Source organism: Quercus robur, chromosome 7 (assembly GCF_932294415.1).
Source record: "Quercus robur chromosome 7, dhQueRobu3.1, whole genome shotgun sequence".
Lineage (NCBI taxonomy): Eukaryota > Viridiplantae > Streptophyta > Magnoliopsida > Fagales > Fagaceae > Quercus > Quercus robur.
In genome coordinates, this window is record NC_065540.1 from 22,554,164 (window position 1) to 22,579,237 (window position 25,074).

Sequence of the window (25,074 nt, forward strand, 5' to 3'; positions counted from 1 at the left end):
TACACTATGAAAGGCCTGATGCAATAGCCATTGACCAAGTTCATGATCCATTATTGCCCATAATATACAGTGAAGATTTTATAGCCCTATAGGTACAACATTTGAAATGTATAGATAGGATGTGCACCCATGTGACAAGGTAGGTGTGCACATGCATATAAGTGCGAGCAAAGAAGGGTGGGGAGCTCTTTAGAAACAAATGTGAGGAGGAATAAGCTTCCCTGGATTCATAATACTGTTGGGATCTAAAGCATCTTTTATTCTTTTCATTGTCCTCAAAGCCTCCACTCCAAGTTCTTTCTCAAGATACTGAAAAGAGGAAATGTAAAGAATCCAATCAAAACAGTCTACATTGTCAAATAACACTGAACAGGGCATTTGTGTTTGAATTTGGGTGGCTAATCCCAGTAACTTATGTATACTAAGGTCATCTCAGGATAAAGCGCCAGCCAAAATGAGAAGCATCATAAATATTTTGGTCTTGCCATAGTCCTCATAGTGTAAAATTTACCTTCTGAAGGAAGACCAATCTATGGAGCATCAATACTGTAATTTATTAAATTATCATGGTGAAAGCTATCCTTTCCGGATATACTTTCTTAATTAATTGTCCCATTTATCCTAATAACCATGCCATTGGCCAGCTACGGAAGTGCCAAAGCATGAAATTCAGAGCAAACTCATTGTTTTAGATATCAAAATATGGACATGATACTGAAGTTGATAACCAATGCATTTTAGAAGTTGCCTCTGAGTATTATTGTATTTAATGGCCTACATGTCTAAAGATTTGAATGAGTTACCTTCACTTTCCCTGTGCCAACACCATGTTCACCAGTACATGTTCCTGCTTAGTTGTCAAAGAAACCATTCATTAGCACCACAACTTACTTTTTCAGGTCATGTTCTAATTTTTCAGAATGGAAACCACTCAAGATAACATTAACTTCAGATTACTGCATGTGTGCAGAAATACTAGATGAACGTATGAAAGATAAGCACTATGGGATTATGAATCACCACAGACAAAGAGCCTTTATAGAATAATTAATGTTACGGGTAACCTTGAACATTCGTCGTTAAAAAGGATTCGGTAAGTTTGTTAAAGATTAGAGTGCATGCCTTCCATTGACAATGCAGTAAGGACCATAAATTTGTTAAGTCTCTCTGCTTCCCGCCGGTGTTCTTCAATGTTAGGGTCAAACAGAATCACTGTGTGGAAATTTCCATCACCAGCATGAGCAATAACCGTGCTGTTAATAGGAACAGAGGCATATGTATTGTGAGCATTAGTCATTTGACTAACCACATTACTACAGGAACCAAAATGCTCTAATTTAACTTATTGTCCAGAAAAAGAGAAAGCCATTCTGATCAGACATACCAGACCAGTGGTGATGCATCGAGCTCTTGTTTGGACATTGATATCAATTCTGCAAGGTGTGAGAGAGGAACACATACATCCTGCAAAAATCAAAAGTTATAGAACTAAAAAAAACAAAAAGCAAAGAGGGTCCTTGAGAGTATAAGGAAGCAAATAAAACTGTAGCTAAAATCCATTGATATCAACTGACCGAAATCATTGCCTCAAAATTAGGTTCCATTGCAAAGCAAGCCCATAGTGCCTCCTTCCTTATCTTCATGTCATTAAAACTTTTGAGTTAGAAAATATGGAGAATGGCAATGAGGACCATTTGGATAAAACCTCTGAACAGAGAGACCTTATCAAGCAAAATAAATAAATGGATCTAACTGAGAATAATTAGGAAAACAAGCTGCAGTTTGAGTTAAAAATCAATATCATACTAATTCAACATGACCATACAGGCCACTTGGGTTTTTATCTGAGAGTTATGGAAATCAACCTGATCTCTTGTATGTCTTGGTGAGGTTTCAGGTTTGCATTTATGCAACTTAAGAGACATCTAATTGCACTGTGCATGTCCATATATCTATGTGCATGCATGCACTAACAGGTAAAATTGAGTGTAAGATCTATCCATTAAGGGTCTATTTGGAATGGAAGGGGAGGAAAGGGGGAGGTGGCTGGAAATTCCAGCCACCTCCCCCTCTACTCCCCTCTCCTCTCCCTCCATCTCCCCCAATCCAAACATAGGGTAAAGTCAAGTCTCACCTTTATGCAGGTATGTCTCTTCCAAACAAAACAAAGAACACTGTTTGACATTCCAGAAGTATAAAGTAATACTACAGAAAATATAGATGGCAGCCAAAAGCTCAAAATTATATATGAATAATATTCCTTGGAAAGTAATTCTAGTTATTATATATGAATAATATTCCTTGGAAAGTAACTCTCTCTCTCTCTCTCTCTCTCTATATATATATATATATATGTGATGCCCCAATTTGATTGATTATGTGATGTGTGTGGGTAGGGCTATCCAACCCACCCGGCCACCCGCTCGAGCTTGACCCGCCGCCACCCAATCCGACGTCTCCGGCAGTCGAACGCGGGTCCGAACTCTCTAACCCGAACCCACGTGGGTCGATTGTCGGTTTTACGTTTCAAAACCCATGACACCTGACCCGAACCGAAACAATCATCCTCTCCGGCGAAATATAACGAGTTTTGGACCAAATCTGACGAGATCCTTCGAGATCCGATGACGTTCTGGTGTTCCTTAGCTCCGATCCGGCCATCCTTGGTCTTCCTTCGCTCAGATCCAGTGTTCCTCAACTCCGATCCGGCCACCCAAGTCTTCCTTCGCTCAGATCCGGTGTTATTTGCTTAGATTCACTCAAATCTGGCCAAGATCTACTCTCCTCCTTCGCTCAAATTTGCTCAAATCCGGCGGTATTGGGTTAGATCTGACTTAGATCTACACAAATCCGGCTATTCTTAGTTAGATTGGGCTCCGATCTACTCAAATCCGGCGATAATCCGTTAGATCCGGTCGGCCTTCAACTCAGATTGACGAAGAGAGATCTTCTCCTCTACTCGTCGTTGCTCATCATCAGACTCGACTGACCCGACCGTTTGCTCCCCTGAGCTCGGCCAACTTGACCCATGGTGGTCGGTTGCGGGTCTATTTTTGTTCCACCCGACTTGAGCGGGTCGAGTCCAAGTTGAGGCCAAAAACGACCCAGACCGACCCGTGGACAGCCCTATGTGTGAGTGTGTGATGAGTCCCACATCAGGTATTTACTAGGTTGAACTGGGCTTTATTAACAATTGCAAGGAGTTTCAATTATGACTAATCCTTTTGAAATATAGCGCAGATGTGACTAGCGTTTTTCCTTGAATCGTTACATATGGTATCAGAGCCGATTCGGTAATCCCGTGTGAGCTCAAAGACACTACTCCATAAAGTGGACCCTAACAAGGACGTTAGGGATTTAAGTGGAGGAGATTGTAATGCCCCAATTTGATTGATTGTGTGATGTGTGTGGGTGTGTGATGAGTCCCACATTGGGTATTTACTGGGTTGAATTGGGTTTTATTAACAACTGCAAGGAGCCTCAATTGTGACTAGTTCTTTTGAGATCTAACGCAGATGTGACTAGTGTTTTTCCTTGGGTTGTTACATAAAGTATTGTGATGCCCCAATTTGATTGATTGTGTGATGTGTGGGTGTGTGATAAGTCACATCGGGTATTTACTAGGTCAATCTGGGCCTTATTAATAACTACAAGGAGCCTCAATTGTGACTAGTCCTTTTGAAGTATAGTGCAGATGTGGCTAACGCTTTTCTTTGGGTCGTTACATATGGTATCAAAGCCGACCCGGTAATCCCGTGTGGACTCAGAGACACTATCCCACAAAGTGGGCCTTAATGAGGATATTAGGGATTTAAGTAAGGGAGATTGTGATACTCCAATTTGATTGATTGTGTGATATGTGTGAGTGTGTGATGAGTCCCACATCGGGTATTTACTGTGTAGATCTGGGTTTTATTAACAACTACAAGGAGCCTCAATTGTGACTAGTCCTTTTGAGGTATAGCGCAGATGTGGCTAGCTTTTTTCCTTGGGTCATTACATATGGTATAATGTGAAATGAGTCCCACATCAGGTATTTACCAGATAAATCTGGACTTTATTAATAACTACAAGGAGCCTCAATTGTGACTAGTCCTCTTAAGGTATAGCGCAGATGTAGCTAGCGCTTTTCCTTGGATCATGCTTGAATCTATAATTCCATAATTCCTAATAGAAACATTATACATGAAACATTATCTAATTTAGACATAAAATTAAAGCAGTGGAGCAGTGTAGTGTGAGACAGGTTCATGTAAGGAATCGAAATGAAACAGCCACAAATTCTATTTGCAGTAAACAGCCAAACTTGTAGTATTACCTGAATTCTGACAACGTATTATTTTGATAAAATAATTAGTTCCATGGTGAGTTTATAAGTCAACATGAAGAAAGAGATAACAAAATGCCACTTACTGAACATCAACTGAGTAAATACTACCTTCCAAAGCTCCTTTTTAGCTTCAGGATCTTCGGCAAAAACAAAATCTGAGCCATTGTGCTCTGCAGCAATCTTCTGAACAATTTGTGTTTGCTCACGTGCATAAGCCTCTAAATAATAGTAATCAAGAAATAAATTAGGAATCAAAAAAAGGTAATGAAGAAGATGGCATAGGTGTAGCTTTCTATGGGAAATGGTGATGCATTTTTCCAGAATAGTAAAACAAGGATCATTTTGCTCAGGATAATTTCCTCTTTTATGGTGTGGGGGGGGGGGGGGGGGGGGTTGATTTAGAGCCTGTGTCATAATGACAATACCATTTGTTGTCTTACTAGTGATTACTAGCATAAACTAATTACCTCGTATAGCATCAATTTCTGTAGTTAATACTGATTTAAACACAACAATCATCAAATCATGTTGGTTCTGTGATGCAGTCGTGGATGATTAAATTGATTCAATGACTACTTTGCAAATTTGCCTATCCAAGATTTATTTCATGGAATCCATGTTTGCAGTCCAATTGAAGTAAAGGTCAAATGATTTTAAAGGTCTAGTTATATGTGTCCTAGGGTTGAAACATTTTTCAATATTCGTTTATATTAAAAAATTTATGGTCAATTTTATATTAAAACGGAAAAAATTGTAATTTATGCAATCTTGTGAATTAAGGGTATTTGATAGTTTAGTTGAGTCTAGAATTTTCTGGGAGATTCTACGTATTTAAGGTAGTATTTCTTTGAGTTCAAGTTAGTCTTTTATTAGTCACTACCTTATTAGGTTGTTTAGTTCATTAGTAAAACTAGTAGTCCTAAATACAAGAATGAAGATTATATGTATTTGCGCTCATTGTACTCAAAAAATAGATGGAGTTGATCAATAAAATATTGGGTGAGTATTGAGGCATGTTGGTTTTATTGTTCTTTTCTTCTCTATCTCTCTCTTTCTCTCTCTCTCTCTCTCTCCCTCATGGGTACTATTCACAGGACATGTTCACATGCACTATTCACAAATTGTGGCGAAATTCAATTTTCGTTTCCTTTCACCTCTTTTCAACGCTAAATCAAAACTTTTCTCTTTCCTACAAAACCCTTCTTTCTAAACCATTAATCTGCAAATCCTCCTAAACCTTAACCCACCAAAAGCACATGTAGACAAATTCTCCAATTTGGCCTCTGTCAATTTTGTAACAGAACCAAAATCCTATCACAAGTTCTTTGCTAAAATTTTCTACCAACTGCTTGACGAAATTTTGCATTCAAGATGGTGGTCACTAATGCAGAACTATTTTCAAAGTCTCAAGCTTTTCTCAAAATTTTGTGGAAACCGAGAAAAATTTTAAATAATTGAATGAAATGGTGTGTTCCATAGAAGCAATGTTAAAAAATTTGTCTACTACGTGACAAACTTTGGATAAGCTAGCAGTCACTATTTTGGAAAAATATTCAGCGAAATGGCAATTGATGAAGACCTTATAAATTCTAAGTTTCACCCCAGTTTATCCCCACACTTGTTGGCAAACATCACAGCTGTTCCCCCTCAAAATCTAATATATGCAGCCTTGCAAATTTTCTGCCACAACCTCGAGCAAGCATTGCTTTAATGCATCAAGGTGTGACACTAAAAGAGAGAAATCCAGCTATAAAATTCACCACATGTCGAATTTCAAGAACACCCAAAATAATGCATTTCATAGACAATAAAGACCATAAAGGAGCAAGGTGAGCACGAGTCTGACTGTGGAAAAGTCAGGACCAATGAAGATATGTGTTACTGCTATGGAGCAATTCAAGATGAATTTAAGTTGTAAAGCCTTCTAAGCATTGATTTTATTATTCCATAAGAATTTGATGATATGGTGGTAAAGAAAAATTTATTATCCTTAATGCTTCTTAAGGTGATATAGAATTGGTGCAAGTTTCAAGTTCAAAGGTTATTATACTTCAACACTATGAAGCTCAAGGTCAAGTTTTTTTCCCCACTGGGGGAGAATGATACAATCATCAAAGATTAATTTGTTTTGTTTTTTCAAGATTTATTTTATGGGCTCCATGTGAGCTGTCCAATTGACATAAAAGTCATGTGATTTTAAAGGTCAAATTACTTATGTCCTGGGGTTAAAACAGTTTTTAAATTTGGGTTTTTAAAAGATTTATGGTTGATCTTGTATTCAAATGGGCAAACTGTAATTTTTTTATGCAACCCAGCGAATTAAGGGAATTTTGGTTGTTTAGTTGAGTCTAGAATTTTCTAGGAGTTCCTATGTATCTTAAGTTTTATTTTCTTTGAGTCCAAGTTAGCCTTTTACTGGTTAGAGAAAATTGCACTGACCTCCCCCCTTGTTTCAAATTGTACATAAATCTCCCTTGTTAAAAAAACTACACTCGTCTCCCCTACAGCTTAACACCGTTAAATTCTATTACAGATTGAAAAATTTATGCTTTCAACCTCACTTCCAAATAAAATTTCTATTTTACCCTCCCAACCCACTATCACCATTCTATTCTTCTTTTTTGCTTTACTTTCCTTTCTTTTGAATATCTAGCAATCCAATTTATGTGTTTTTGTGATTTCTGGCAGCTTTCTGGGTGACATTGTGACAAAATGTTCCAAGTAATTTACAGGGGACATAAGTGTACTTTATTTTGAAAAGTAAGGGAGGTCCATGTACAATTTGAAATAACAAGGAGGTCAATGTAATTTTAGTAAACCTTAGGAGAGGTCATTTTTCCCTTCGTAACTTATTACGTACTTGGAGGGCTGATATTGTTTGTTTGCAAGAGACAAAATTGGAATGGGTTACAAGAGGACTTGTTAGAAGTATATGGAGTTGTCCTTATATAGATTGGTTATATTTGGGTTCAGAGGGTGGTTGAAAAGATAGAGGAAGCAATGAGGCATTTCTCGATTTCTTGTAGGTTCAAAAACGTCAGTGACCAATTTGAGTGGGCTTTCAAAGGTATCTATGGTCCAAATTTGAACAGAAAGCGTCAATTTATGTGGGAGGAATTGGCAGGCTTGAACAGTTGGTGGAATTTGTCTTGGTGTTTGGGAGGTGATTTTAATGTTATCCACTTCCCTTCGGAGAGGTTAGGGGCAGGGAGATTTACTCGTTGCATGTTTGATTTTTTAGATTTTATTTCTCTTCTTGGGCTTATGGATAATCCTTTGGAGGGAGATCTTTACACATGGTCTAACTCTACCTCAACTTCTAGATTAGATCGGCTTCTCTTCTCTCCGGTATTGGTAGAATATTTCACACATTTCTCCCAAAAAAGGCTTCCTAGAGTGTTATCTAATCACTTTCCAATTCTTTTGGAGAGTGGGAGTCATCGAAGAGGGCGAATTCCTTTTCATTTTGAGAATATGTGGTTGAAGGCGGAGGGGTTTTTAGACAAGGTGAAGTCCTGGTGGGAGAATTACCACTTCTAAGGGACTCCTAGTTTCATTCTTGCCAATAAGTTGACTGCTCTAAAATCGGATCTAAAGCAGTTGAACGAATCTGATTTTGGCAACATCTCAACCAAGAAGCAGCATTTATGGAGTAAGTCAAATGCTTTGGATGTTAAAGAGGACAATCAACCTCTTTCAGAGGAGGAAAAATTGGAAAAAGCATCCCTTCGTGCTGATCTTAAGAAGACAACCTTGTTAGAGGAGATTAGCTGGAGGCAAAAGTCCAGAGTGTTGTTCTTAAAGGAGGGCGACTCTTATACGAGGTTTTTTCATAGGATGGCCAATTCTAATAGAAGAAATAATTCTATTGAAAATCTTATGATTGATGGGGCTTTGTCTTCCAACCAAGATAGGATTGTTGACCATATTGAACAATTCTACATGAATTTATACTCGGAGCAGCAAGAGCAGCGACCTTTCCCAGATGTGTTGGATTCCCCAAGGATTTCCAGGGATAATGTGGATTGGTTAGAGAGACCTTTTGAGAAAGCTGAGATTTATGAAGTCATCAAGGAGTTTAATGGGGATAAATCTCCTGGCCCAGATGGTTTCCCGATGGCTTTCTTTCAAGCTTACTGGGGGATTTTCAAATCAGATATCATGGCTGTGTTCCACCATTTCCATGTTACAGGTCAATTTGAAAAAAGTTTGAATGCAACTTTCATTGCTCTCATCCCTAAAAAAGCTGCTTCAGTGGAAGTAAAGGACTTTCGGCCTATCAGCCTTGTTGGGGGGGTTTATAAAATTCTTGCTAAAGTTTTGGCTATTTGACTTCGTATGGTTTTAGGAGATATCATTTCAACTCCTCAGAATGCCTTTGTTCTAAATAGGCAAATTCCTGATTCCATCCTTATTGCTAATGAATGTCTTGATAATAGATTGAAATCTGGTCAACCAAGGTTGTTGTGTAAATTGGACATAGAGAAAGCCTTTGATCATGTGAATTGGGGATTTCTTTCCCACTTGCTTAAGCGTTGTGGCTTTTCGGATAAGTGGAGGCGATGGATTTCATTTTGTTTATCAACGGTTCGTTATTCTATCCTTATTAATGGTTCTCCTCATGGGTTTTTTGGGAGTTCAAGGGGGTTGCAGCAAGGTGATCCTTTGTCCCCTTTGTTATTTGTGTTGGTTATGGAAGCCATTGGTAGAATGTTGGATAAGGCTGTACATGAAGGTTGTTTGTCAGGTTTTCATGTAGGTGATTCTGCAGGAAGATCTTTGGTGATTTCCCATCTCCTTTTCGCCGATGATACTCTAATTTTTTGTGATGCTAATATTGATCAACTGCTGATTCTCCGTATGGTGCTCATTTGGTTTGAGGCTGTGTCCGGTTTGAAGGTAAATTTGGGTAAGTCTGAACTAGTGGCTATAGGGGCAATTCAAAACTTTGATCTTTTGGTGGTTGTCTTAGGCTGTAAGTAAGGGTCTTTTCCAATGAAATATTTGGTTATTCCTTTGGGGGCAAAATACAAGGACAAGACAATTTGGAATCCAATTCTTGAGAAGATGGAAAGAAAATTAGCAAGTTGGAAAAAATTATATTTATCCAAGGGAGGTAGAGTTACTTTAATTAAAAGCACTCTCTCTAACCTTCCTACTTATTTTCTTTCTTTATTCCCTATTCCTGCTTCAGTGGCCAATCGAATTGCAAGACTTCAGAGGGACTTTCTATGGGGAGGCCTAGGAGATGAGCCCAAATTTCATCTTGTTAATTGGTCTACGGTTTGTACGCCTCTCTCCTCAGGTGGTTTGGGGATTAGGAACCTGAGAACCTTCAATGTAGCTTTATTGGGGAAGCGGTTATGGAGATTTAGGCAAGAAAGTGATGCTCTATGGCGTCAAGTGATAGAGGCGAAGTATGGTTGTGATTGGGGTGGTTGGTGTTCTAGCCCTTTCTCTAGTCCTCATGGAGTTAGTTTGTGGAAAAATATTAGAAGAGGGTGGCCCTCTTTATCTCGGTTTTTTCTATATGAAATTGGAGATGGATCAAAAGTACGGTTCTGACTAGATAGATGGTGTGGATCATCTCCTCTTGCTAACTGCTATCTTGATTTATATAGGATTTGTCGAAACAAAGAATCGAGTGTGGCTGATCTAATGAGGTACTCCAATGGAGTCCTTCATTGGGAGATACATTTTTGTAGGAATGTTCATAATTGGGAATTGGAATCCTTCTGGAGCTTCATTATTACCATTTATAGCACTCCTGTAAGGGGGACTGGGGAGGACAAGGGATGTTCGCTTCCTTGTAAGAGTAAGGGATTTACGGTTAGTGCGTACTACCATCTTCTAGTTGGCCACAGTGATCAGTTTTTCCCTTGGAAAAGCATTTGGAAGCAGAAGATTCCCTCTAGAGTGGCTTTCTTTGTTTGGACCTCTGCCTTGGGGAAATGTCTAACAATTGACAATTTAAGGAAAAGAAAGGTTTGCATTTTGGATTGGTGTTATATGTGCAAGTGTAATAGTGAAACCATTGACCATCTATTCCTTCATTGTCTGGTTGCTCTGGAGTTGTGGGATATGGTTTTTGGTTTTTTTGGAGTTTGTTGGGTTATGCCAATGTCTATTGTTGAGCTTTTTGCTTGCTAGCAAGGTCGTTTTGGTCGCCATCGCAATGGAGATATATGGATGGTTGTCCCTCATTGTTTGATGTGGTGTATTTGGAAGGAAATAAATAATAGGTGTTTTGAAGACAATGAGCGTTCTATGCCTGATCTCAAGCTTCTTTTTTTCAGAACCTTGCTAGACTAGTTCTCAGTTTGGAGAAACCATCATTTTTCTTCTTTTTTGGATTTTCTTGATTTATGTAATTTTTGTATTTGATTTGTACACCCCTGTATACTTCCTGTGTATTTGAGTGTCTCTCTTTTCGTTATCAATAAATCCTTATTACTTATCAAAAAAAGAAAAAAGAAAAAGAGGAGAGCTCATTTTTCCCTATTAGTCATAACCTAATTAGGTTTTTTAGTCTACTAGTCGAGCAAGGAGTTCTTAATACTACTAGTACAAGAATGAGTCCTTGTATATAATTGTGCCAAATGTGCTCAATAAAGTAGATGGAGTTGATCAATACAATATTTGTGTTTGCATATTGAGGCACGTTGACCTTATTGTTATTTTCTTCCTTTCTCTCCCTCTCTAATATTCCATCACTGTTCACGAGTATTGTTCATGCACAACATTCAAAGATGTGGAGAAATTCAATTTCCATTTATCGTTACCTCTTGTCATCCCTAAATAAAATCTTTTCTCTTCCCTACAAGACCCTTCTTATTAAACCCTAGATCCACAAATCCTCCTAAACCTTAACCCACCACAAGTACAAGTAGACAAATTCTACCATTGTCTTAATATTACGGAAAGGCTTCCAGGTGTAAAATTAGTTAGTGCAGCAAGCTCAGTGATAAAGGTTGTTTCAATTTGAAATTGCATTTAGCCAAAAATAAATAAAAACAGAAAATATTGAGAGAACAAGGATCCCATTTACCTGTGCCTATAAATTCAAACATTAAAGTTGGAATTTCAGGCAAATCTTTTCCATTTGCAATATTGATAGCCTTCACTTGAACCTCATCCATTAGCTCCACCCTTGACATCTAACAATTATAAAAAGAATATCCATGAAGGAATTGATAATTAGAACAAAATTTGCAGCTAGAGTCCCACCTGTATACCAGACATCATCGTGGCTATAGCAACATCTGCTGCATCCTTAATTGAAGGGAAATTACACATTGCAACCTGCAATATTGTTAAATTCAAATTGCATATAAGCACAGTATTAATATTGTTAAATTACTGATTGTCCCAAAAGCAAAAAGCAGTGAGAAGACAGATTTCCTATATTTTATTTGATTTTATGTATCAAGGGCAATTTTGTAATTTCTTAATATTCTAGAATGGGCTGTGCTTATAGTCTATTGGGTCTTACTTTAGTTTTATTTTAAGCTTGGTTATTTAGTTTGGGCTTATTAGTAAAGCCCAAGGAGTCCAAGTCCAAGTCTTATTAGAGTTTTAAGAAATCCTAGTTCAACTAGGATTAGGTATTAGTTTTCTATTTAAAGAGTTGTAGTACTTTCTATTGAGTTGATTATAAATGAATGTTTTCAGAATTTAGGAGCTATGCTTTCTTTTATGATTTGTTTGATGCAACCAAGTCTAGGTGTGATTCCTAGAATTTATCTATATTCTTTAATTTTACTATTCACGGTTACTGTTCACAGCACTGGAACAACCACCCAAACCTTGATTGTTTTCCTTTGTTTCATCCCCAAACCCTACTAATCCTTGTCCCGTTTGGAAACCCTATTATCCCTCTTATTTTCTAACCTATTCCCCATCAAAACCTAACCCTAATTCTTCAAAACCCAAGCTATACCAGATCTGCCCCTGGTTTTCTAAATCAGATTTTTGTTGTTCCCCTTTGTCCTACGTCACTTAACATTAAGAAATGGTGAATATAGTCACTTAACCATAATTCTAACACTCCCCCTTACGTATGAGCTTAAACTTCCCCTTAATAAGTAGGAGGCCCACCACATGGGAATTTAACATTTTAAATGGGAGATAGTGTGAAGACAAGGATCAAAATCAAGATCTCTTGCTCTTATATCATATTAAATTACCAATTGTCCCAAAACCTTAAACTATTGGGATATGGTAAATTTAATCATTTAACCACGTACTTCTAACAAATATAAAACCAAAAGAGTTAATATAGATTGCAAGAATAAATAACTGACAGAATCTCCTGCGCAAAAAAATAAAAAAAGAATATAAGAATAACAATATCATAAAGAAGTTGTATTAAGAAAGATGCCAATGTTCATTCAAACAAAAAATTTCTATATTTAAATGGAATAAGATATTTTAATTTACCCTAGAAATGACAAACCCGGATAAACCTCAATCAACCATACTAACTACCACATGACAGAATTATCACTAGGGGTACTTGTTTATAGCCATTAAGAACACTTCAAACACAGGTGCTTGCGGTAGCTATTTTTTTATAAGTAATAAAGATTCATTGATATCAAAAAGAGAGAAACACCCAAGTACACAGGGAGTATATAGGGGTTAACAAATCAAAAATGAACATTATAAAAATCAAGTAAATCCAAAATAGAAGAAAAAGGATGGTTTCTCAACACAGAGAACCAATCAAGTAAGGTCCTAAAAAAAAGAAGCTTGAGATCAGGCATGGAACGCTCCTTGTCTTCAAAACACCTACTATTTCTCTCCTTCCAAATACACCACATCAAACAATGAGGAACAACCATCCATATATCTCCATTATGATGGCGACCCAAACGACCTTGCCAGCAAGCCAAAAGCCCAACAACAAAGAATGGCATAACCCAGCAAACTCCAAATAACCCAAAAACCATATCCCACAACTCCAAAGCAACCGGGCAATGAAGGAAAAGATGGTCAATAGTTTCACTATTACACTTACACATATAACACTAATCCAAAATGCAAACCTTTATTTTCCTTAAGTTGTCAATTGTTAGACATTTCCCCAAGGCTGCGGTCCATACAAAGAAAGCCACTCTAGAGGGAATCTTCTGTTTCCAAATGCTTTTCCAAGGGAAAAACTACACACTATGGCCAACTAGAAGATGGTTGTAAGCACTGACCGTGAACCCCTTACTCTTACAAGTCAGCCAACATCTCTTATCCTCCCTATTCCCCCTTACAGGAGTGCAATAAATGAAATTGATGAAGCTTCTGAAAGCTTCCAATTCATGATTATGCACCTCCCTACAAAACTGAAAATCCCAATGGAGGACTCCATTGGTGAACCTCATTAGATCCACCACACTTGCCTCTTTGCTACAACAAATCCTATATAAATTAGGATAGTGGTCTGCAAGAGGAGAAGATCCACACCAACGATCTAGCCAAAACTGCACTTTTGATCCATCTCCAATTTCATACAGAATAAACCGAGATAAAGAGTGCCACCCCCTTCTAATATTTTTCCACAAACTAACTCCATAAGGACCAGAGAAAGAGCTAGAACACCAACCACCCCAATCACAACCATACCACCTCTATCACTTGACGCAATAGAGCATCCCTTTCTTGCCCAAATCTCCATAACCACTTCTCTAATAAAGTTACATTGAAGGTTCTCAGATTCCTAATCCCCAACCCACCTAAAGAAAGCAGAGTACACACTGTAGACCAATTAACCAAATGAAATTTGGGCTCGTCTCCTAGGCCACCCCACAAAAAGTCTCGCTGAAGTCTAGCAATTCGGTTGGCCACAGAAGCAGGAATAGGGAATAAAGAAAGAAAATAAGTAGGAAGATTAGAGAGAGTGCTTTTAATTAAAGTGACTACCTCCCTTGGATAAATATAATTATTTCCAACTTGCTAATTTTCTTTCCATCTTCTCTAGAATTGGATTCCAAATAGACTTGTCCTTAAATTTTTCCCCCAAAGGAAGACCCAAATATTTCATTGGGAGAGACCCTTACTTGCAGCCTAAGATAGCCACCAAAAGATCCATGTTATGAACTGCCCCCACAGCCACTAGTTCAAACTTACCCAAATTTACTTTCAGACCAGACACAGCCTCAAACCAAATGAGCATCCTACGGAGAATCAAAATTTGATCAATATTAGCATCACAAAAAATCAGAGTATCATCAGTGAAAAGGAGATGGGAAACCATCAAAGATCTTCCAATAGAAGCACCTACACTAAAACCTGACAAACGACCTTCATGGACAGCCTTATTCAACATTCTACCGGCGGCTTCCATAACCAACACAAATAACAAGGGGGACAAAGGATCACCTTGCTGCAACCCCCTAGAACTTCCAAAAAACCCATGGGGAGTACCATTAATAAGGATAGAAAAATGAACCGTTGATAAACAAAAAGAAATCCATCGCCTCCACTTATTAGAAAAACCACAATGCTCAAGTAAGTTAGAAAGAAATCCCCAGTTCACGTGATCAAAGGCTTTTTCAATATCCAATTTACATAACAACCATGGCTGATTAGACTTGAATCTACTATCAAAACATTCATTAGCAATAAGAAAGGAATCAAGAATCTGCCTATTTAGAATAAAGGCGTTCTGAGGAGCTGAGATGATCTCTCCTAAAACCATGCGAAGACGAGTAGCCAAAACTTTAGCAAGAATTTTATAAACCCCCCCAACAAGGTTGATAGGCCGAAAGTCCTTTACCTCCACTGCTGTAGCTTTTTTTGGAATGAGAGCAATGAAGGTTGCATTCAAGCTTTTTTCAAACTGACCTGTAACATGGAAATGGTGAAACACCGCCATGATGTCTGATTTGAGAATCCTCCAGCAGGCTTGAAAGAAAGCCATCGAAAAACCATTAAGCCCAGGAGATTTGTCCCCATTAAACTCCTTGATGACTTCAAAAATTTCAATTTCCTCAAAAGGTCTCTCTAGCCAATCCACATTATCCCCTAAAATCCTTGGAAAATCCAATACATCCTAGAAAGGATGCTGCTCTTGCTGCTCAGAGTATAGGTTCATATAGAATTGAACAATATGGTCAGAAATCCTATCCTGGTTGAAAGACAAAGCCCCATCAATCATAAGGTTTTCAATACAATTATTTCTTCTATTAGAATTAGCCATCCTATGAAAAAACCTCGTATTGGAGTCGCCCTCCTTTAAAAACAACACTTTGGACTTTTGCCTCCAACTAATCTCCTCTAACAAGGCTGTCTTCTCAAGATTGGCGCGAAAGGTTGCTTTTTCCAATTTCTCCTCCTCAGTTAGAGGTTGATTGTCCTCTTTTACATCTAGAGCATTCAACTTGCTCCATAATTGCTGTTTCTTGACTGTGATATTGCCAACATCTGTTTCGTTCCACTTCTTTAGGTCCGCTTTTAGAGCAGTCAACTTCTTGGCAAGAATGAAACTAGGAGTCCCTTGAAAATGGTAATTTTCCCACCAAGACTTCACCTTCTCTAGAAACCCCTCCGCCTTCAACCACATATTCTCAAAACAAAAAGGAATACGCCCTCTGCAATGACTCCCACTCTCCAAAAGAATTGGAAAGTGATCGGATAACACTCTAGGAAGCCTTTTTTGGGAGAAATGAGAGAGGTAATCTACCAAAACTGGAGAGAGAAGAAACCGATCTATTCTAGAGGCTGAGGTGGAGTTAGACCATGTGTAAAGGCCTCCCTCCAGAGTATTGTCCATAAGCCCATGAAGAGATATAAAATCCGAAAAATCATACATGCAGCGAGTAAATCTTCCCGCCCCTAACCTCTACGAAGGAAAGCGGATGACATTAAAGTCTCCTCCCAAACACCATGGCAAATTCCACCAACTGTTCAAGCTTGCCAATTCCTCCCACATAAATTGACGTTTTCTGTTCAAATTTGGACCATAAATGCTTGTAAAAGCCCACTCAAATTGGTCACTGACGTTTTTGAACCTACACAAAATGGAAAAAAACCCCACTGCTTCCTCCATCTTTTCAACCACCCTTCTGTCCCACATGAGCAGAATTCCACCAGAAACACCCTCAAAACCCAAATATAACCAATCTATGTAAGGACAACTCCATATGCTTCTAACAATTCCTCTTGTAACCCATTCCAACTTTGTATCTTGCAAACAAACAATATCAGCCCTCCAAGAACGTAAAAAATTACAAACCTTGAGCCGTTTTTCCTTCTCATTCAAACCTCTAACATTCCAAGATATGATCTTCAAATTCATTGGAAAGTAATTAGAGCCCTGTCCTTACCATTACCAATGCGCCTTGAAGAAGCTGAACCATAATTGACAAAACTAAATAAACCCCTCAATTCCCTTATTCCTTTCCTCCCTGAGCTTTTCACGGCTTTTTCAGTTTGTTTCTTAAGCCCTCTGCTGTAACTCAGCTTCAACAGCCAACAGGAATTTGGTTGCTGGCTCTTCCAAACCTTTGAGGGATGTCCCAAGAAAATCATCAAAGCCACTGAATTTTTCCTGAAACCATTCTGAGTAATTGTCCTTACCTAGCAATTGCTCCTCATCCAGAGTTGCTGACCCTTCAGAAATATCCATGACGCCCATAGGCAAAGAGAAAGCCAGTAGTTCGACATTTAGAGATGGCGAAGAATCAATAAACTGAGAAGCATCCTCGGAACAAAAATCTGAAACCCAATCCTCCATAGTAACATCAGCCCCTTTTTCCAGTTCTGAATTTAGCTCCTTACATTCTGATGACACCCCCGGTACCGTCGGCAACTAGTTCGAGTCGTCCACTCCGATAACGACATCTCCCGGTGGCAAAGAAATTTGGATCGGGACAGCCACCCTCTTCCCATCTCGTAATTCAAGAACCCACTGCTCTGAATTCCCCCATTTCTTGATGACGTTGTCTGTGTGCTCATGGATGATCTGTTGAATGTCACATTGCAAGGCCACATCACCATCAGAGCACAGGGACTCATCCACGAAAGCATCGAAGCACATAGACTCAGTCACAGAGGCATCAAAGTTGTCGAGCACTGAGAGAAACGTCTCGGTGCATGTCGGTTCCATGTGGGTCAGCGATAGCATAGTGTCGGACTGATCGCTATCAGCTATTGATGGTGCCGAAGAGATTAGGTGCGAGGGAGGGACAGGCGAGGAGAACTTGCGGTAGCTATTGAGAATATGCTAAGAACACAAGCAAATGTTTTGATGATTATCTTATACCAAATTTGTAGAAACAGCGTGGCAAGAACCACAGTGTTTTACAGTGAAAAAATGTGAGACAAACCTCTAAAGATGTTGAGACAACCAAGAGATCTTCTCTAACATCATTAAACTAGTTTGATCACTTTTAAATACCATCAATTCTGTGATGGTTCAAATTCTCATAAAATGCAATTTCTTTTTAGCGTAAGCTTTTTTCTAAGATTTCATGTATTCCTCATCCTTCAGCTTATTTCATGGATGGAAATAGGAAACATAAGAAGATGGCAATTAAGTTTAAAACCCACAAGTCAAGAAGTCTCCACACAAGCCCTAGGCTTAATATGGCAAGGATCAGAAATAACTTTAAGATACGTTCAAATGAGAAATAATAATAAGATTCAAATATATATCTTATCATGGCTGCGTAACGAGACAACTATATAATCAAGATTTAAATCCAACCATCACAAGACAAGAACAATAGTAGCAAAGTAGAAATAATTTTAAGAGGAAAAACCTTCAGAAAAAGAAAAGGTCAAAGTACCACTGAATGCTGTGGAATTTTCTGAAGCTGAAGAGTGACTTCTGTTATTACACCCAGAGTTCCTTCACTTCCAATCACCAAGCGGGTCAGATCATACCTAAAATATACAACTTTTACAACGTTAACAGCATGCCTGGTTAATGGTTGCATTTTTATCCCACCAACTTCCTCATTTATTTTTTGAAACTACTACTCAAAACAAATACAACAAAAAATAAGGGAAAAAAAAGATAATCAGAGAAAAGAAAGTATATCAAATAATAGATTGACATAGATAAGAGAACAAACCCTGCAGCACTCTTTCGAGCACGAGATGCCGTCTTGACAATATCTCCATTGGCAAGAACTACCTGGAACAAAAACAACATAAGAAATACAGCTTTTGGGAGCTGAATTAGACATCAGAATTTTATAACAAACCTTGAGACTGATGACATTATCACGCATGGTTCCATACCTACATGCTAAAAATAGAATCGTTAGATCCAATATTAAATCAGACCACTGAAATTATTTCTAGAATATATTTTCATTTATGTTATTTAGACAAAATTTAATGTAGATAGAGAAGCATCTAGGTTACCAAAATTAATTTTACAATTAAAATTCAAGTTTACAATGACAAAAGATAAGAAAGGTAAATAAAAAGATTCTAATCACCAAATGGTTATGCACCAGGTTGCTAAACTTGATTGGTCCTTTAGACAGATAATCAAGAATGAACTGATGGAAGCAGATGCATGTTTATTAAGCGGACCCTATTACCAACAGTGGCCACTCCTGGACCTACTAAAAGACAGAAAATATATTATTCTTTAAAAAGGCAAATAAGTAATGCATAATGCTTTGATCATAGACTGTTATATGAGAGTCGCCTACAATTTTGAGATTATACATCCATCACTGCCAAAAGATAAGAACACATAGAGGAAAGGATCCAGTATCCACAAATTACTGTCAGCATTGGAAAAGGTGAAACAACTCAACTCAGAGGTTGCAAAGGGATTTCTTGTGGGGGGACTCCAAGTTACACTTGGTGGGATGGGACAAGGTGTGTGCACCTTTGAAAAATGGTGGGTTAGAAGTAAGGAAATTAACTACTTTTAATAAAGCCTTACTAGGTAAGTGGTTATGGAGGTTTGGGATGGAGGAGACAAGGCTTTGGAGAAGGGTTGTAGCTCTCAAGTTTGGGGAAGAAGGGGGGGGGGGGGGGGGGGGGGGGATGGACTTCCAAGCTAGGTAGAAGGGTGCATGGGTGTGGCTTGTGGAGAAGTATTCGCATGGGATGGGAGGATTTTAGCAAGAATATTCGCTTTGAGGTAGGGATGGGGGATAGAGTGAAGCTTTGGACAGATCAATGGCGTGGGGATTCTCCACTTCAATTGACTTTTCTGAGTGTGTTTGGGATTGCATCCAATAAAGGGGCATCAATGGCCTCTTCTCTTGAACGGTTGGGGACAGAGGAGGGAAGAAGCTGGGATGTTCATTCTACTCGGAGACCAAATGATTGGGAAATTGATGGTGTGGATGATTTTCTCCGTACCTTAGGCTCAAATCTACCTCCCACTGAAAACGGAGATCGTATGCAATGGAAGTTGACAAAGAATGGGGACTTTGATATTCAATCATTTTACAATAAGTTAAGAAGCCCCTTGCCCATTATTTTTCCTTGGAAAGGTGTTTGGAAGGTTAATGCTCCTCGGCATGTTTCCTTCTTCGTGTGGACTATTGTATGGGATAGGATCCTTACAGGTGATAATTTGTGGGGTAGAGGGTTGGATTTTGTCGATTGGTGTATCATGTTCTGTAGTAATGGAGAGACAATGGATCATTTGTTACTACATTGTGGAAAGGCTTATCAGTTGTGGAGTTTGGTGTTTAGATCTTTTGGGTGTTCTTGGGTCTTGCCAAAATCAGTTGTGGATACCCTATTCGGATGGTGGACTTGGCTTGGAAAGCATTTGTCTAGCATTTGGAATTTAGCTCCATTATGCCTGATGTAGTGTCTTTGGAGGGAGCAAAATAGGAGGACGTTTGAGAACTTGGATAGTTCGAATGACCAGCTACTGGCCTCTTTCAGTGGCACTTTGTTTGACTAGTCTAGGGCTTGAGGACTCACCTCTAGTGATTCTCACCCTATGTTCCTTAGCTCTCTCCTGTGTACTTAGTATCTTTTCCTTTCTTTATCCTTTTACTCTTTCTTTTCCCTTTGTATTTTTCTCTCTGCCATATGTTTTTCTGCATAACGTAGTGTTCTTGAATATATATCTTTATTACCAAAAAAAAAAAATATATATATATATATATATATTATCTGCTAATATGAAAATTTACAATTGAGAAAGTAGAGCTACCACCTCACAGCTAATGAACCAGAGCACCGTGTTGCACACATACCCCCAATGGTTGCACCAGGCCCTGTTAGTCAAGAAGTTTTAAGCATATGAAAATCCAAATTACAAAATCACTTGAGAACACAACTAAACACACCGGGTGCATTTATTGAAAAATGAAGTTTATCAGAGTGACTTTCACACTACACTGGTCATAAATGATATGGAAAAACTAAAAGCAGAGAATTCTTTTCACAAAATGGGCTGTTTAAGCTTTTTACGCAAAAAATGGTAATCTTCTAAGCGGCAACACCAAGCACCTGCCCAAATTTCACAGTTTTAAGTAGCATCTCTGATATAACAGAGCTTCTAAAAGCATAATACTTAAGCTATGTGGCACCATAATATCAAAGACTCTATGGTTCAACAATAAGAGTTGTGTTAGTTTACTAGGTTATTAGTATGTTATTAGGCTATTAGTATTTCTTTTTAGTTTAAATTAGGCTAATTGTATCCTCATTTTAAGTACTAAGAATGTACTATTTGCCTCCTTGGTTCAGCCTTAAGTCCAGATTTATAATAACTTAATTGTTGCTATACTTCAAATGTCTTTTTAATTATTCTAGAAAGATTCAAATATAAGACCTAACATAGCCAACTTCCAAGGAATTCAGATATCACATTGTAATTCTATACAGAAAGGAGGAAAGATAGATGCTCATAAATATTGCATGAAATTTTCTATTATGTTATAAAGAAACTTATCTTTATCATTTTCTTGCAATTTCAAACTCACAATTTTCAATGTATGCCAAATACCATTTCAGGAAGCAATGCCAATGTGAAGACTCTTTCCACAGGATGTCAAGTAGGATACCACCAAAGTTATATACAAATTAGCACAAGCCAACTAAATAGCATTTACTAGAGGAATGTTTTGTGGGACTTGCAATTTATCTCAGCTTCTGACAGAATGATTTCATTCAACAGCACATTCAAAATGCGCAGTTCTAAGGCATACGCATTTGACATACTATAACACTATCTTGATATGAAACATTTCAATTAGCATTTCAACTATGAGTTGAAAGAAAAATGCACCCCAGATATCTATTATTGCAAACATTAGAAGAATGGAGCATCATAAACTAACCTGGATCAAGGGGAAAGAATAGACCATAAGGCTCCAGGTATTCATTCAGCTCCATCCACCCAATTCCAGGTTCAACAACCACATCCATGTCCTCAACATGTAACACTTTAATACTCTACATTTGAACAAATAATGCAATAATAACCAAAAACCATGACAAAATACAAACTAATCATTTTTCAACAAGATAAGAAAGATACAATACTAGAGTACGCATTTAATTTTAAACTGAAGGAATTGACATCAAAGGAAGACAAAATATGCTCCAGACTCCACAGAGTGAATTTTTTTAATATCAGTAGACCCATTATCCATTCAAAAACGTTCATGATAAATGCAGTGTCGGCTCTACCTAAGAATAAATTCTATTAAGTAATATGTACATTCATACATACATACATATACACACAAGATAAGGCAGGCAGTTCATGATGGTAGCAAAAGTAGGCAGCAGGACCAAAGAAGACAGTTGCAACTTCCATCTAGGCTGATCTGCCTCATTTCATTTAAAATATAAGAAGGTACACCTCTTGCATAATTCTCAAACAAAGTTGTAAGCAAAGAAAAATATTAGTTCTTTACCCATAGATATAAGAAACAGAATCGTGAAAATTAAGGCTAATTACATGTTTTTTACTTGTATGGTGAGTTTGATTTGCCAACATGTGGTTTCACAAGTGACACTTTACCCAATTCAGACCTGCCCCATTAGCATATTTAAAATTATGTCAATAAATATAACAGTCCAACCAAAAATTTAAAACACAAACACACAAGTAGGTAAAGTGCCTTCTTTTAAACCATGAGTAGATAAAGAGGCACTTTTCTAAATCATAGGTGGGTGAACTGTCACATTTTTTCGAAGACTGATCACATGTGCAAGTTCTGACAGCAAATTAACCTAGACCTCAAGTTGAAAAATTCTTTTTTTTTTTAACCACAAGTTGTTCAACTAAACTCTGCGCATTCTGGTGCCCAAAATGTAATTAACCCTAAAAAAATGTAAGTTACAGTTCTAAATAAAGTGAAGTTTTAATTTCATAAAACAAAAGCTCAGGAAAGCATACTCTTATAAAATACAAAAAGATCAGTACATACATTCATCATCGACATGTCAATGCAAACGCCTCCATTTGGAGACAAGGTGTGACCCTCAATTGATGTAGCTCCACCATATGGTACAATTGGGACCTGCTTGTGAATGAAAAGCAAACAACTTTGGTACTTTCTTGAAAAGGTTAATATTATTTTTCATGAACTAGCAAGCAAACAATCTATATCATCAACTGTGGATCTATTTATTAGTAAATTTCCTATTTTTACAGTATGCAAGGGAACTTCTAGCCACTATATTTTTAGTTCCACATTCCCGAAACTTTACTAGCTATTTTTATTGGTATGTTACACATGCACCCTATGGGATCTTGAACTCAAGACATCGCCTAGGAAGCACGGACACTTTATTTAGGGTGCCATACCCATGTCGTACCCGTGTCATACCGGTGTTGTACCGGCAATTTCATGTTATAATTTTTTAGAAATTGCTCGTGTCGCTATATCGTACCCGTGTCTGTGCCCATGCATCCTAGGACCTCTCCCTCAACCTCACACTCACAAGGGGAGGAAGTGCCATTTGAGCTAAAGCATGTTGGCCCATTAAGCTCTATCCTCAAAAGAAATACATGCAAGGCATCATTATCAATTTAAAGATGAGGAAAAACTCAGACCTTATGCGCATCACATGATTTAACTATCTTGGAAACTTCATCCTCCGACCTGCAATTTATAAATTAGGCCATGCTGTGAGAAAGCTACAAAATTATAATACTTAGTTCAAACAATCTCAAGAAATTACTGCACTTAAAGAACAAAAAGCATCTTTTTTGACAATATTTCCCAGTGTCACATATACATAGTATGCAAACACCACATATTTTCTAGTCATATTAAAATATCTCACACAGGAAACTCATAAAATTTAAGCAAAAGTTCACACACATAGTATAAGTAGGGACATGATTAACTTTCATGTGATCGAACTTCTATTCCTTAATCCTTATTACACAAGCACCATCATACCATGGCTTTCACTATCCAACCAATATTTCATTGCCATACAAGCACATCAAACCTGAATTGCATGACCACAAAAATTGCCACATCTTGCTGTTAAAATTGCAAAAATGAACCTCACATCTGATGTAGCTAGAAATAGTAAACCACATGGTGAATATATAAGTCTCACCTAGGAAAAACAACGACATCAGGAATATTGACTGCTTTGTGAAAGCTGTTTTGTGGTTTTCCATGGATATACCTCTCATCATAATCCATAGTCATGTTATCCTGCCCAAATAATATAGTATCATTAACCAACCACACACAACAATTAACTAAATTTCCAAAGCTTCTCAGCAATCAATGATTCAATATAGAAGAAACAATGATATATAATACTTGACAGATAGCCTTCAATTCATCAATAAGCTCTTGAGGAAGTTCCTTGTGAGAACCCTTCACCACAAACTCAGTGCTACCTTTGCCCCCAATGCTGACACCTCTGTTTATAAAAAGGAAAAAAAAAAAATCAAAACCCATTATCAACTAAAATCTTATTTTCCTAACCAATCAAGAATTTTTTTTTTTTTTTTTCAAAAATGAGAGAAACCCACCTGGCAGAATCGAGATTAGAAGCGTCACAGAATGAAGGGTTAGATTGGGATTGAAGGGCAAGTGATCCAGCTGAGAGTGAGACAGCAAGGGCCGCAGGAAGCAAAGCTAGCAATGGGTTTTTTGAGGTATGGGAGTGAAAGATAGGAGTGGTGGTGTGTGGTTTTGGAGTTTTGAGATTGTGGAAATGTGAGGTTTGAAGATTGGAGTAGAAGAAGCTCTTTGATGAGGAACGTAGACGAGATAACCAGTAAGAGAAAGCCATTGTTTTTTTTCTTTTCTGGTTTTTTTTTTTACCAAACCAAACAGAGGAAGATTCTGACACGACTCAACTGGAATTTAGCTATTTATATTTTAGTTCAATCCTAGGTTCAGTTGTACTGTTAATGCACGTGATAACCAGTAAGAGAAAGCCATTGTTTTTTTTCTTTTCTGGTTTTTTTTTTTACCAAACCAAACAGAGGAAGAGTCTGACACGACTCAACTGGAATTCAGCTATTTATTTTTTAGTTCAATCCTAGGTTCAGTTGTACTGATAATGCATGATAGATACACATTGGACGCATAATAATTAATAATGAATAATAAAAAGCAGCTTTATCTCCTTCCCTTGAAAATGCAGGTTCAAGAACTAAGCTAGTTCTTTCATTCTCACCCAAAAAAAAAGAAAAAAAAAAAAATCCTAAGCTAGTTCTTTAATTAAACCAATCAAGTGTAAAAGTCAATTTCTCTATGATTGGACCCAAAAAAAAAAATTTTGAAAAGGTCCTTTCCGTGATTATATATTTATAATTCTATAAAATGCTC

The 25,074-nt window shown here is 37.7% G+C and overlaps 1 protein-coding gene across 3 annotated transcripts; it reads right to left on the reverse strand.

Annotated features, from left to right (window-relative positions):
* On the reverse strand, nucleotides 1-24,816 carry LOC126692782 (D-lactate dehydrogenase [cytochrome], mitochondrial). 3 transcript variants are annotated; one of them, XM_050388544.1, is made up of 18 exons: nucleotides 24,270-24,812; nucleotides 24,055-24,157; nucleotides 23,843-23,943; nucleotides 23,325-23,373; nucleotides 22,696-22,791; nucleotides 21,598-21,712; nucleotides 20,469-20,529; nucleotides 18,532-18,568; nucleotides 18,400-18,461; nucleotides 18,112-18,208; nucleotides 11,558-11,632; nucleotides 11,379-11,487; nucleotides 4,439-4,548; nucleotides 1,575-1,637; nucleotides 1,385-1,464; nucleotides 1,123-1,253; nucleotides 804-847; nucleotides 1-309 (listed from the first exon to the last, which is right to left on the reverse strand). In XM_050388544.1, exons 1-18 carry the CDS (start codon nucleotides 24,530-24,532, stop codon nucleotides 190-192), a joined length of 1,716 nt encoding a protein of 571 aa, XP_050244501.1. In that variant the 5' UTR covers nucleotides 24,533-24,812; the 3' UTR covers nucleotides 1-189. The 3 variants fall into 3 exon arrangements, with proteins under 3 accessions (XP_050244501.1, XP_050244502.1, XP_050244503.1); XM_050388545.1 differs by having other exon boundaries at nucleotides 22,696-22,788; nucleotides 24,270-24,810; XM_050388546.1 differs by lacking the exon at nucleotides 1,123-1,253 and having other exon boundaries at nucleotides 24,270-24,816.
* Nucleotides 24,817-25,074: the final 258 nt, after the last annotated feature.

What these genes read in the sequence shown, in the direction of transcription:
- LOC126692782 (XM_050388544.1), bottom strand. Translation starts at nt 24,532, where the DNA reads ATGGCTTTCTCTTACTGGTTATCTCGTCTACGTTCCTCATCAAAGAGC. An exon ending in ATTCTTTCCCCTTGATCCAG is followed by an intron (nt 20,530 to 21,597) that starts GTTAGTTTATGA and finishes CTTGACTAACAG; the next exon opens with GGCCTGGTGCAACCATTGGG. An exon ending in ATAATGTCATCAGTCTCAAG is followed by an intron (nt 18,462 to 18,531) that starts GTTTGTTATAAA and finishes TTTTTGTTCCAG; the next exon opens with GTAGTTCTTGCCAATGGAGA.